We start from the raw sequence: 13742 nt of genomic DNA, 5'->3' as shown, positions 1-13742 counted from the left end.
TTTAAGTTTATTATTATTTTTTTTTTTTATATCTGTGACTGTCTAGGTCAATTTATGCAACTAATCTCACGAGCGATTCTACAACATTTGGTGGCGGAAAACGCATAGAAATTACTAATTCTTAAGGTAGATGGTCATTATTATTATTTTTTTTTATTAACTTTGAAGTTTTCAACCATAGAGGTTTATTTTTCTTATATTTCATACCACTTTGCAAATCCATTTCATTTTTCTTTTAAATAACATCGTCGTAGTAAGATTTATGAACAATATAGACTATATGAAATTTACTTAAATATTTTGAATTCACATTCTTAATAATACTTATATGATAACTTAAACGCGTATTAAAAATTTATAATTATGCATCATTCAAAAATAAATTACAATGGGTAAGAAATAAATCATAAAATGTACTTTAAATTTATATCCAATAGTTCTTATTAAGAGACATGAATAATTTTGAATATACATGCAAGCAACCATATCATGGCAATCTTATTCATCTTATTCAATAATTTGTTTCAAATCAAGTACGTTGTAAGAAGTTTACAACCACTGTACATACAATTATAACAAAATCATCCTACTTTAATTACAACAACTCTCTAAATTACTCCAAGATCAAAACACAAACTTTTGTACCATCAACAACACTAATTTTGTACTAAAATAAAACACTAATTTTTTAACCTAAAGTCGTTTATTAAAAAGAAAACTTTGACAATACAAAATTCACCAATTAATGATATATAAGGAGCAAACTAATAATGGTTTAGGAAAATAAAAAAGGCTAAGGAAGCTGATGTTGTTGTCTACCCAATTTTCTAAGCCACAACAGAACGTGCACCACCATCGCGCACAAGAACCCGAGCGCTGCGCTCGAGCCCACCAGCGACACTCCTGCGCATATCAGCATCACAAATGCCTGCTCCTTGCTGTTCATGTCCCTCGCTGCCATCGCCAGCTCCACTCCTGCAAACAGTAGTAGAACTCCCAAAATCCCTACCGGAAATTCATTCAGAACCTATTCAAAAAAAAAAAAAAATCAATTATTATATATATATTGATATTTACTTGTAGATTTTTGCTAAGGATCTCAAAAATCATGAGACCTAAGAAGATTTATAAGATATTCTGGTTATTCCTCTCATAGTCTCAATTTATTTATTAATTAATAAGATGATATTAGAGCTCAACAACTCAAACGAACACGATTTGATCAAGATTTGTGAAAATGCACCATCTTAAGGGACACATCAAGAAATCGATTTATACTATATTGACTTTTTCAACGGTTGGTGAAAATAGAGATTAGTGACCAACACTTGAGTCTTTTTATTTTAATAAAAAAATTAAAAAGTTTGAGAACTTGTTAGATATAAGGAGGATAAATTTAAAAATTCCAAACTTATTAATATAAATGCAAAAATTATTGAATTAAAAGAAGATATTAGAAAAGAGTATTCAAAAATCAAATTTACACAATTAAATTTAAATATATGATCGTTCACCCATTAATTTAAGCTCTTGGATTTACCTTTGCTATAGAGCTTCCAAGCACGAGGCCGAGGAGTAGCTTTGCGGTGCCGAGCAAGACCACGCATCCGCCGCTCCTGCCGCCGAACTTGTACTGCCCAGCAAGGCCACCGGCGCCGTGGCAGGTCGGGACAGCGCCGAACCAGCAGCCGACCAAGTTCATGAGGCCGACGGTGATGGAGAGCGACGTGACGGAGAAAATCTTGCCGGGAAAAAGGTCGAGGGAGAGGTTGCAGACTGCGATGATGGAGTTGAGAATGGAGAGAGGAAGCTGAGGGATTGTGCCCTTTATGAACCCTTTCTTCCATTGGCTGCTGGTGATCTTCACGATGCTCATCGGCGACGGCCCGAATGTAACGTACTTCACCACTTTGGGGCTTCGGATGAAGAGAAAAACGAGGCCAAGGAGGAAGATGATGAAAGCTGATGGAAGTGAAGTTATGATCTTCCTCGCCTTCTCTTTTCCTGATTCTTTTGCTCTTCCATTTTCAACATCTGATTCTTCCCAACAAGATTCAGAATTTTATGTCAGAGAAGTTACCCATCCATAAATTAAAATAATAATAATAATAATAATAAAGAAGAAATAAACAATAAAACTATATATATATATATATATTTGCAAAAGTAAATATATTAAACAAAAACTCTAGATCAAGTTACAACACCTAATAGGGCAACACAAAACAGAAGTAAGAAAAAAAATCAAGCAAACAAATCACATGCGAGATAAATATAATGTATATATATTAATTAGTAATAATTTACAAATCACATGCGAGATAAATATAATGTATATATATTAATTAGTAATAATTTTTCTGTATCCGTTAGAAATTTTGATAGTTTATTATTTTTCTTTTATAATAATTATTTGTTTTTATAATTTTTCTTAGCTCATCAAAATAAGATAAGTTGGTCACAAGACCCCCAAAGTATTTCCATATATATATATAAATATAAAGCACATCTAACTTGTCATTTACTAATATGAATTTAGTTTAATAATAATTGACACCTATTTTGTATTACGAGGTAATTAAGAGTTCGAATTTCCCTATCCTCACTTGTTATACTAACAAAAGGTTATCGTCTTGTATTTAAGAGGTAAGCATTAATTAGTATGGTTCTAAAACTAAACTAAATATTATTTAAAAAGTAAATAATTGAATAGTACTATTTGTTGTTGTATATTTTTAAAGAAAAAATTCAAAGTCAACGAAGGAGTATCCCATTTAAAATAAGAGTACAAATTATTTATTTTAAATGAGAAGATTAAAAAAAAAAAGGAAACTTAATTCTTATTTGGGTTTCTAAAACCTTTCAAATTCGTTTCATTTTTTGCATAATCTTTTAAAATATCTAATTTCAACTTCTAATTTTTGAAATAGAACTGATCCCGTAAATAAAGTCAGTAGAAGCTAGAATTGGGGACTCAAGAAGTAGAAAGAAATTATCAAACAGGTATTTATTTATTGCTTCAAAATGAAATTAAGAAGTCGGTAGAGAAATTAACTAGAATTGGGGCAACTAATTAAGAAGTAAAAAGAAACGAAAAGACAAAAAACATTTGTAAATTGTAAATTGTAATTAATGGGCTCTTTACTTACTTGTTGGTTCTTGTAGATGTTGTTCTTCTTCTCCGGCGCCGTTGACGACGATGACAAAACAAGCACAAACAATGGCCAAAACCAGCCCGTCCAATCCCAACCACTCTCGCCCACCAAGCGACTTCGATTTCGCCATATTCTGATCGTAACGAACATATTTGACCGCCGTGAGCGCAAACGACAGCCCTTGTGCCAGCTGGATTCCCCTGACCACCGGCAACGGAATCCACCTGTAAACCAACCGCATCAGCCCCGTCGCTCCCAGCACAAACAGGATCCCGCCGGTCAAGATTCCGGCCGCCATGATCTCCGCCACGCCGAAGTCGGCATCCGCCAGCGCCGCCGCCACGATCGACTTCATCGGCTGGACCGGCATCGGGACGCCGTAGATCAGGCCGGTCACCACGTTGTAGATCCCGGTGAAAATCAAGGTGGTCCCCAAGTTGAGGTCCTTGGAGAGCGTGAGAGCCAGTACTATGGGAATATACGTCCCTAAGTCGCCCATTGCGCCGTTTATTTCACCCCATTTCGACCGGAATACCAGATTGGCTTTCAGCTTTTCCACGATCCTCCCCGGAATACCGGGTTGAGGCTGGTTTTCTATGGTTTCGAGGGTCGGGGAAGGGCGGTTTTGCGATGCCATGAGAGGCGTGAAGACTGTTTTAGATATTAATGCCACTGATCTCAATTTACAGTGGGGCTCCAAAGAAAGGCATCAGATTCGAATTTAACCATTTATTTTCTCGGGAGACTACAACTTGGACAGTTATTTCCCAAACTTTGTCCCGTTTATTTAATTCAGGAACGAGAATGAAAATTTCGAAATGGATAGGATTTATCTTATGGGTCTTATTTCGAAATGAAAATTTCGAAAGTCTCATACCTTATGGGTCTTATTTTCATTCATTATTACGTGGCTGTGGTTCTATTCTTTTTTTAGAAAAAATAATTATTTTATAATTTTTACTTTTTTCTCTCTCTCTCGTTTATAAATTTTTATGTAATTTATATCAAACCCATGTGATCAGATTTCTATTTAATCTATCAACTATTAATTTTAGGGCAAAATACATTTTTGGTCATGAGATTTGAGATTCGTGTCTACTTAATTAGTTCTTGAGGTTTAAAATAGGTGTCAACTTGGTCCGTGAAGCTTTAAAATAAACATTTTTTGTCCCTGAAGTTTGAGAAATAATTCTAAATGGTCCATGATTTTTTTTACTGTTGATTAACTAATATCATAACGACGTGGCAAATTGTAATTAAATTATTTATTATAGTTGGTGATGTGACAAATTATATTAATTAAATCATATATGTTCAGTATGAATAGCGGACGGCGACAACAAATACGTGGTGGTTGCTGGAAAAGGGTAAGAGAAAGAGAGAGGAAAAGATGAGGAGAGGAGGGAGATATAAATTGTCACATCAGCAACTATAATAAACAATTTAATTGTAATTTGTCACATCATTTTAATATTAGTTAATTAACAGTAAAAAAATAATCATTTGAACTATTTCTCAAACTTCAATGACCAAAAGTGTCCATTTTAAAACTTAAGGGACCAAGTTGACACCTACTTTGAAAATCAAGGATAAAAAAATGTTCATTTTGAAATTTCAGGGATCAATTAGACACCTACCTCAAACCTTAGGGACAAAAAGTGTTTATGTTGAAACTTCAGGGACCAAATAGACACCTACCTTAAACTTCAAGGACCAAAAATGTATTTTACCCTTAATTTTACTTCCTGAATATCAATAAAATTGTTAAAATATAATTTATTGTTATTAAATATTGTAACAAACAGATAGAATAATTAATGATGATTTTGCTGGTAGAAATTATATTAATCATTTTTAGTTGATGTGATTTTATTTTAATTATTTTTTATTTGTTAATATAAAATAAATGGTTAAAATACAAATATTTATTAACAATAAAATAAATTAAAATTGATGAAAAATACACTTTTGGTCCTTAGAGTTAGAATTTAATATCTATTTAATTTAAAATTTGTTCTAAATGTTATCCGAAAGATAATTAACCGTTAGTCAACTAATAGAAAAATGACATGGAAAATTAGTCAACTAGTAAAAAATCTCTCTCCATGTTTGTCTGTTTGTTTATTTTTTTTAAGTATGTGTCAATTTGGTTCAGATTTGAAACGAAAAGGAGAGGAGGAAGCTCTCCCTCTCTCCCTCGTCCCATGTCTAAATCGATGGAGAGAGGTCTCCCTCCCTCCAACGACAGTGATTGGTGTCATGGAGCGGCATAGCCGTCATCAGAGATAAGGAGGAGCTTTCTTCTCCGATGGTAGCATTAGAATGACAGTGGTGCGTGGCGACAACAATGGGTGGCGACGACGATGGGCAACGAAAGTGATGGGCAATGACATGGTGGACGACGATGGTGGTGGCGGTAGCAAGAAGATGAAGAGAAACATGAGTGAAGAAGAGAAATAAAATTATAAAAAAAAAAAGAAGCCACGTCGCTTACCAAAATTTTATAAAAGTTAATATTTTTTACGTCTCATTTAAATATAGCAAATTATAAAAGTTTAGTCATCAAAATGAGCTAGCGAGTATAGCTCAGCGATAATTAGCATGTACCTCGAACCAAGAGGTTGTGAGTTAAATTCCTCACCCCACATGTTGTACTAAAAATAAAAAATAAAAATTCAGTCACGTGTTAATTGTCACATCATTTTTTCGTTAAATTAACTAAAATCATCGAATGATGTTTAAGGACCATTTAGAACAGATTTCCAAGACTGAAATTGTCTACTTTGAAATTTAAGAAACCAAATAGACATCAAATTTACACTTCAAAACCAAAAGTACTCATTTTAAAATTACAAATACCAAATTGATATACCTAGACCAAAAGTATATAATAAATTTTTTAGAGGAAATATATAATATTTTAATTTAATAAATTACTTATACTCACCTGTAATAAAATCATATTTGTCAACTGTACTAATTTTATTTCTTTTTAAATACCAACTTTCCATTAAAAAATTATTGTAATTTTAATTTAGCACCTAGATTTTCTTAAAACGAAATAAATTTTATAGTTTATACCATTGTTTGTTCAAACGTGTTGCAATCATATTCTATTTTTATATTAATTTTTGTTGTATGAAATTTTAAAAGGTAAACCTAAACCAATCAATTTTAATAAATTTTAATAAATATAAAATAAAGTTAAGAAACTCAATATATCACGATAATGTTGAATAATATTCATTTGACTTTTAAGATATAGTTGACTTAATAATGCTTAGTGATATATTACAATAGTGATTGTGGGAAGTACACTTCTGATATGAGAAGCAGAAATTCGAAAATGTACCTACCAACTATACAATGTTAATATAAATATCCAGGTAGATAGAATGAAATAAATGCACTACCAAAAAATAAAAATAAAAAAAGAAACATACCAACTATTTCATAGAGCTACAGAATTTTATATAATTGCTCTAATTTTAGAACAATTTAAAAAGTATTCATTTGCATAGTAACAGTTAATTACAACATTTTTTATTTGTAATAGTTGATGCAAAATTCTGACCTTCTAACTGGACGAAGATCTATGAGAGAGCGATGTATGTGAAGGAAAACCTGTACAAAGAGAAGGTAAACAAACTCTAATGCTCAAATCAGTATGATGTATCGCTTTGAAGATGAACTAATCAGTGGTTCAGTATTGCACATGCACGTACGTATAGTGGAATGAAGTATTTATAGACATAAGGTTGATGGATTCCACTTACCGATCGCTTTCCATCATTACATGATTCTCGATACATTATACGGGATTTAGTTTGTGAGCGGTTACGTGTGATGATGTGATATAGCTCATCTCGAATCAGAAGATTCTCGATGCATTATACGGGATTCAATTGGCAAGCGATTATGGGTGGTGATGTGATATACCCCATCTCGGATTAGAAGATGGTCGAGGTCGAGCTATAAATTAATGTCAAAAGTATTACTTTTCGAAAAATAGGCCTGAAGGTTCGTATCAACCTATAGTCAATTATTTTTATTGGTTCACTTGCACGCTGTTTTTCATCGCCTAATAGAAATTAAAAATTGGGCTATTTTTATTATTTGGTGTTGTCACAATTTATTCTCTGAAAAACTATATTTTCTTTTTTTCTTCTTCATAAAGGGAATACATAACTTTTTTATAGTCCAAATTAATTATTAATATTATACAATATTAACAATACAAAGATATATATATACTAATTAAATTTCCTTAACACATTCACAATATTTATACTTTCTCAATCCTTCAATGTCTTTCTTTAATATTTTGTTCATAAGTATAGCTTAGATGTTTCCTTTTTAAAATCAACTAAAATCTCTACTGATCTTTTTCTCAAAAAAAAAAAAAAAAAAAAATCTCTACTGATCTAAGTTTTAAGTATCTTAAAACGATACATATCCAAACTATAATTGCAAGTAACAGTCAAATAATAATTTAATTCAAATTAAGTGAATTAATTTAATTTAAATTAGGTGGGATCACAATTCACGACCTATCTCTAAAAATATGAATATTTCTTTTTAATCTTAATCGAACAAATTCGTACACAAACCGATGTTGTTGCACTTTTTAAGTTTAGGTTCACCTAAGAATAAAAACTTTCAGTACATGCAAATTTTGTATCGATATTGAACACGGATATCTACTACTTTCATTCTAACTGTTATAACTAGTTAATTAAATTTAATAATAATAAAATTTCATATTAGCAACTCTATAGATATATATATTTTAAGAGACAAAAGATTTAGATATGCCATTTTATTCTCTTTTAAGAAATCATTTTTATAAATATAAATCTCCATCCAATTGTGAACATCCAGTGCATTGATTTATAAAATCATAGTCAAACTCTCTCTCTCTCTTACCTTTCAATTTTTCTCTACTTCTCTGGCCAAGTCAAACATTTATTAAATATTTTAAGAGAATGTAATCTATGGCTTTATTTCCGTTTTAATCATTCGTTATTCGTTATATTATTAATATATAGTAGAGAATATAATCTCATTCGATTAAAGTGTGAATATGACTTTTTTTTTAGATTTAAAGGAAGAAGTAGATATTAATTATTGGCGAATATTGACTTTTACAAACTATTTTAATTAAATAATTACATAAAGTACAGATTTGTTTTAATTAATTGGATTATCTAAATGTTGTTGGCTCCCTCCCCAGTCAACATACAATATATGATTCACAGTTAGGCTTCATTGGATTCATTTTTCCAACCATAATATCTTAATTAAGATGTGTTTTTTTTCCAAAAAGAAAGTAAGAACAAAAAAATGAAAAGGCAAGGAATTGGCATCTTTGAATGGTTTCATGAGTGAGGATTGGGTTTGCTTGGTGATATGAAAACAAGAGAGTTGTATGTATATTTTTAAGTGTTTTTTAATTTATGTTTAGCAGTAGATTTGAAAATCGAACCTAAATTTTAAAATAAATTATCCTATGTTTAGTAATATATTTGTAACTAACTATATTTAAGAACTAAATATTTAGTTGAATCTAAAATATTATTAATTTATTTATTGAAATATATGTTATAAATTTTGTATAATTATTATTTTACAGTATTATATAATTTATAATATATTTTTATTTAAAAAATAAAATGATTTTAAAACATGAAATAATACATTTATAAAAGTTTTACATTTTTTTTATTGTAATGTTGCATTTTAAAGTTTCAAATTTAAAATATAAAAATATTATTTATTTTATTTTGTTGATATCAGTGAATGTCCAGCTATCTCATGAGACAATCATTAAACCCTACTACATTTTGTTGCCTAGATAATACGACATTAATTAAAATATAAAAATATTGAAAACATAAAAATGTTGTTTCAAAATTTCCTTCATTTGAATCACAAAATCCAAAAACATTTTTAAAAAATAAATATGTATATTGAGTGAATATGAAATATGTTACTTCAATCTAATACCTCAAGAGGAGATGTGTACTTCAATTAGAATACATGACATATGTTCTCCTCGAAGTCTCTCAATCTCGATCGCTAGTAATTGGATATGTGGAAGAAATGAGAAAAATAATCCATATTGACTACCAAATCGATCCTAAATTATTCGAGATTTTTTATTTTGGATGTTAAAGAATTGCTTATTATATGGGAGGAAAAGCACTAAGATAAGCCTAGAAAATCTATGGACCCTCCTAAGGTCAAAATCCTAAGTTTAAAAGTTCACTCAATTATTATTACGAAGATGTTTGGCTCATGAGTTTAATAGGATGGTAAAGTTTCAATTTGCATATCATAGTTTGTAGATTTATGAGATTTAAAAAAAAATTTAGATAATGATTCGTAAAAGTTCAAACGTTCCTATTTTTTAAAAGATGAGTGATTAATGAAATTTGTTTTCCGGAGGTTTTTATTTTATTTTTTTATTTTTAAGTTGGATTGAGTTCAAACTAAAGCTGATTTGTATTTGAAATAATTTTTTAATGCTCTTTTTCCCCCCTATAAAATAACAACTTTTAAGTATTTTTAGCAATGGCATTGAGAAGAAAATTAGGGGAAAGGGAAACAAGTTTTATTTGATAATTACCTAAAAATAAATAAATTATTAAACTTGACTCTATTATGAAATTAAAGTCCGTATCGCCAGAGGGCCCACGGCCCATAGTGTAATTTGTCATGGTTGACCCAACTAACTGAATTGGACATGTATCGGCCTATGGGCCTACTGTTTTTGTTTTAGAAAAGAAAAAAAATGTAAAAATAATCCATTTACAAAATAACCTTTACTATTAGGCTAATACATTCATCCCAACCTTAAGTTTTTAATCATTTTAAATATTTAGGTTAATATTTTTATTTATACATCATTAAAATTAATAAGGGCATGTTTGGTTAGAAACTCGAATTCTGTTTTTTGTTTTAAGATTCACATAATGAAATGGATCTAGCATGACTCAAAATTTGAAATTTTGAAGATGCAGAATTACATTAAAAATGATAAAAACTTTGATAAATATAAAACTCATTTAATGTTTGTTAAAATTAAAACATGTAAAATATAATGTATTCTAAATTATATAACCTCGTAAAAGAACAATTATATAAAATTCATAAAAAAAATGTTAATAAATTAATTAATATAAGTTTAGATTAAACTAAAAATTTAATTTGCAACTACTCCTAGTTTATAAATATATTATTAAACACACATTGAACAATTTTTTAAATTGCGATTCAATTACCAAATCTGCCACCAAACATACCCTAATATTCTTACACAAAATTAATGTTTAGGAATACTATATGCTCCAAAAATCAGTTTCCTATAGTCCTTAAATGAAGACACAGCTGGATATTTGTTCTTATGTAAGCCAAGTAGGCAAGTTCTCAATGTGATAAAAAGAAACCTTAATCCACAATGAACCCAAAAAATGGAGACAATAACAAAATTAAAAATTTCCCACGATATCGAAAATAGGGAGGACGTCTCTGTTAGAATCCATATAAATGAATTAAATTTACCCAACCCATCAGCTTAAGCTTTTGGGTTGAGTGGTGGTTTATTCATTCTTAAGATGATATTAAAGTGGGTAGTCCTCTGTTCGAACCCCTGCGTTGTTCCTCTTCTTAAACTTTTGGGTTGAGTGGTGGTTTACTCGTTCTTAAGAGTCTCTGATTCTGCCACGCCCCGATGCGAGACGATGCAATGCCATTGCCCTTTATATCCCTACAAGGGGTCACGGTTCGGAAAGAGCATCATCAAAGTTGTATAATATGGAGAACTGAAGTTGCTATTCTATTCAGTCAAAGCTGGTTGGAGTTTCAGGTCCATACATCTTCATCTTTTATTTCTGGCCATAAATCATAAATGAGGCCAGAAAAATTAAAAACTCAAAAAAGGAGCCACAAAAAGCAGGCTCACAGGGCATTCACAGTCAATTTTTATGTAAAAAAAATAAAAAAACCAGAGCAAAAGTAGAAGCTTGTCATCCACCATGACCATCAGAAGTGAAGCAAAGCAAGACGAACACCAACATTTTACAAAAATGATCATCCATGGCTGCCACCAATGGACATAAAAACAGCTCTTTTCAAACAGATGACCAAAAGGGTGTGCGTCTCCTTCGACATGTTCGTCAACTAGGGGCATGGTGATTGGCCATTGGAAACGAGCGCTTATGCAAAGCCTCCAATGCTGATTCCGAAGAGGTCCTCATCGTGGTCAGCATTGGACTTGGGAGAAGTTTCGGAGGTTTTGTCGATGGATTTCTCAAGTTCTTCGTCCATCAATATCTCCTGGGAACGGCAGGTTAGGCTACAGAAGGCTTTCTCCCCCCTGCAACAACGATGAGTTAGTTCTTCGTCAAAATCGTTTAAAAGGCGGAAAGATTTTTCTTGGGTGAACCTGTAAATGTAGATGTCTTTCCCCTCTTCCAGTTTCTTGTGACAGGAGTAGCAGAAGCTTAAGAAGTCGCTTAAGGAATATGAAGTGGAGATATCCAAGCTTTTAACAGGATGGGGCAATCCAATGTCCTTCATTTCATTCTCAGAAGAAGAGCTCAAATAATTAGAGTGACATTCTAAAATGCAGTCACCAAAAATATGAGTAGTTTTCGGGTTCGGACCATGTGAAATTACACATGTATAATCCTCAGACAGCTCAATCTCAGTTGCCGAGAGAGGCCTCTTAAATCCATTGTAACCGGATACACCTAAAGAAACTAAACACGGTTCTGCCAGAGGACATTTTTCTGAATCTCGATGTTCATCAGCCAACCGAGGAGAAGCAAGGCTCTCAGTAGTAGTACTACTACCTAGGCTGTGACCAGTTAAACCAGATGGAAGAGCAAACGACCTATAGGAATCGAAAGAACGAGAATAGTTTTTCCCAAAAGGCTCGGATTCTAACGGGGTTTCTCCAATTTCGAAAATAACATCAGAGTTTCCCTGTTCAATGGGAGATTTGGTCTTCAGTAGGGGAGAAATTGCATAGTTTTTGGGCAAGGATTTAGGTCCCTGGAAAAGATTTGCCCATGATGGGCAATTCACAGTCTTGGCCACACTTCGGGGTCCAAAGAGAACAGTCTTACTATCCGACGATCGAAGAACTTTCCCAAATAGTTTACTATCATCATCTAGAGAATCTATGATGCTTAATCCTACTTTACTAGAATCCCAGTTCTTTCTATGCCCCTCATTGGATGATGATCTAGGAGATCTAAGAGGGTTTCCTAAACCTGAAAACACCCAAAAATCCAGAGGAGAAGTTGGACTTTTAGCTGAATCAGAATCTGAACCTTTAGGAGACAACCCAGTAAACAGGTGACATCTTTTGAAAATAGAGCTACATTTTGGGTGATGGAGCTCAGAACCAGAACAAGGGGCATTCAGCTGATTCATTATGTATTGATCTTTCTGAACTGACCTTGTTCTCTTCCTCAGCATTATTTCGAATCGCCGTTCCGAAAAGCCGACCCCTGCAAAACCATAAGCTTCTATTTCGGTATCAATGTTATTTGGGTTCATTGAAAAATCCAGTATAATTTCAGAAATCCATCAGAATCAGCAGAAACTGAGCAGCATTGGCCAGTGTAAATACAAACATCATTAACATCCGCTAACTGATAAAACACAGTCCACATAATCAGAATCAGCAGAAACTGAGCAGATTGAAGCATTGAACAGCATCAGGAACAAAACGGAAACGCAAAATCAGATCCCGAGAGCAGTAGAAACAGCGTCGTGAAAGCTCTCAAGAACAATCGAAAGCCAAAACTCAAAATGCAGAAACATTCTCAGCGATCAATTTCAAAATCCCCAATATGAAACGAAAGTTCAAACATCGATTGAAATAGAAAAAACCCCGATGAGAAACCCCAACGGTTGAGTCGGAAAATCAATCAAAGGAGAAAAAATGCAAAAGAAGACGGATAACAAAGCCCAAAGTCACCCAATAACGAAACCCTCATTCGCTCGAGCGCATTCCGAAAATATTTGAAAATCAAAAAGGGGGGAACCCAGAAAATCGTCTCGGAAGATTGAGGAACAGAGAAAAACAATCGGAACCCAGATGGGGAAATTTTACCTGAATCTCTCGAGGAGCTCTGAAACGTCAACAATGGCGGATTTCTTCCGGAGAGGAGGGGGGAAATGGGTATGTGGCGAACTGTGAAACTTGTGAGGCACTCTTCGTTCTCTCTCTAGACTGCCTCAAAATCAGTGAAACAGTGAGCTTCTGAGAGACACCTCTTTCAGCTCTCTGAGAAAACCAAAACTTTACCTCTCTACCAATGCAATGCCGTGCAGTACAGTATTTTGGCAGAGAATTATTTCGTACGTATTTTCCTTCATTTTCCTACTTTTAGTACATTTCAATTTTCATTTCCCCACTCTCCATTTTTCTCTCCCATCTTTCCCCTTTCCCACTTTCCCTTCTTTTTTCAAACCCAAAAAAAAAAAAAAAAAACCTCTTTTTTCTTCACCATTTCTGAACTTCTGTTTGAACTTGTTTCTCAAATGAATCATGTGAATTCTCTGAGCTTGAAT

General features: G+C 32.5%; 2 protein-coding genes across 6 annotated transcripts; both read right to left on the bottom strand.

The window, feature by feature from the left end:
• Positions 1-479: 479 nt before the first annotated feature.
• Positions 480-3970, bottom strand: MOT1 (molybdate transporter 1). Of its 2 annotated transcripts, none has more exons than XM_022275681.2 (3): positions 3150-3970; positions 1541-2040; positions 480-1027 (listed from the first exon to the last, which is right to left on the bottom strand). In XM_022275681.2, exons 1-3 carry the CDS (start codon positions 3790-3792, stop codon positions 794-796), a joined length of 1377 nt encoding a protein of 458 aa, XP_022131373.1. In that variant the 5' UTR covers positions 3793-3970; the 3' UTR covers positions 480-793. The 2 variants fall into 2 exon arrangements, with proteins under 2 accessions (XP_022131373.1, XP_022131374.1); XM_022275682.2 differs by having other exon boundaries at positions 1541-2034.
• Positions 3971-10971: 7001 nt separating this feature from the next.
• Positions 10972-13580, bottom strand: LOC111004616 (FCS-Like Zinc finger 10). 4 transcript variants are annotated; one of them, XM_022275689.2, is made up of 3 exons: positions 13282-13571; positions 11602-12673; positions 10972-11532 (listed from the first exon to the last, which is right to left on the bottom strand). In XM_022275689.2, the coding sequence occupies exons 2-3, from the start codon at positions 12639-12641 to the stop codon at positions 11373-11375; spliced, it is 1200 nt and encodes a 399-aa protein (XP_022131381.1). In that variant the 5' UTR covers positions 12642-12673; positions 13282-13571; the 3' UTR covers positions 10972-11372. The 4 variants fall into 4 exon arrangements, with proteins under 4 accessions (XP_022131381.1, XP_087984462.1, XP_022131380.1 ...); XM_088128336.1 differs by having other exon boundaries at positions 10972-12688; positions 13282-13580; XM_022275688.2 differs by having other exon boundaries at positions 10972-12691; positions 13282-13579.
• Between the last annotated feature and the right edge of the window lie 162 nt (positions 13581-13742).

The sequence above is a fragment of the Momordica charantia genome (assembly GCF_013281855.1).
Source record: "Momordica charantia cultivar OHB3-1 chromosome 8 unlocalized genomic scaffold, Mcharantia_2.0 BLBB01000008.1, whole genome shotgun sequence".
Lineage (NCBI taxonomy): Eukaryota > Viridiplantae > Streptophyta > Magnoliopsida > Cucurbitales > Cucurbitaceae > Momordica > Momordica charantia.
This window is presented reverse-complemented; position numbering and strand designations above follow the sequence as displayed.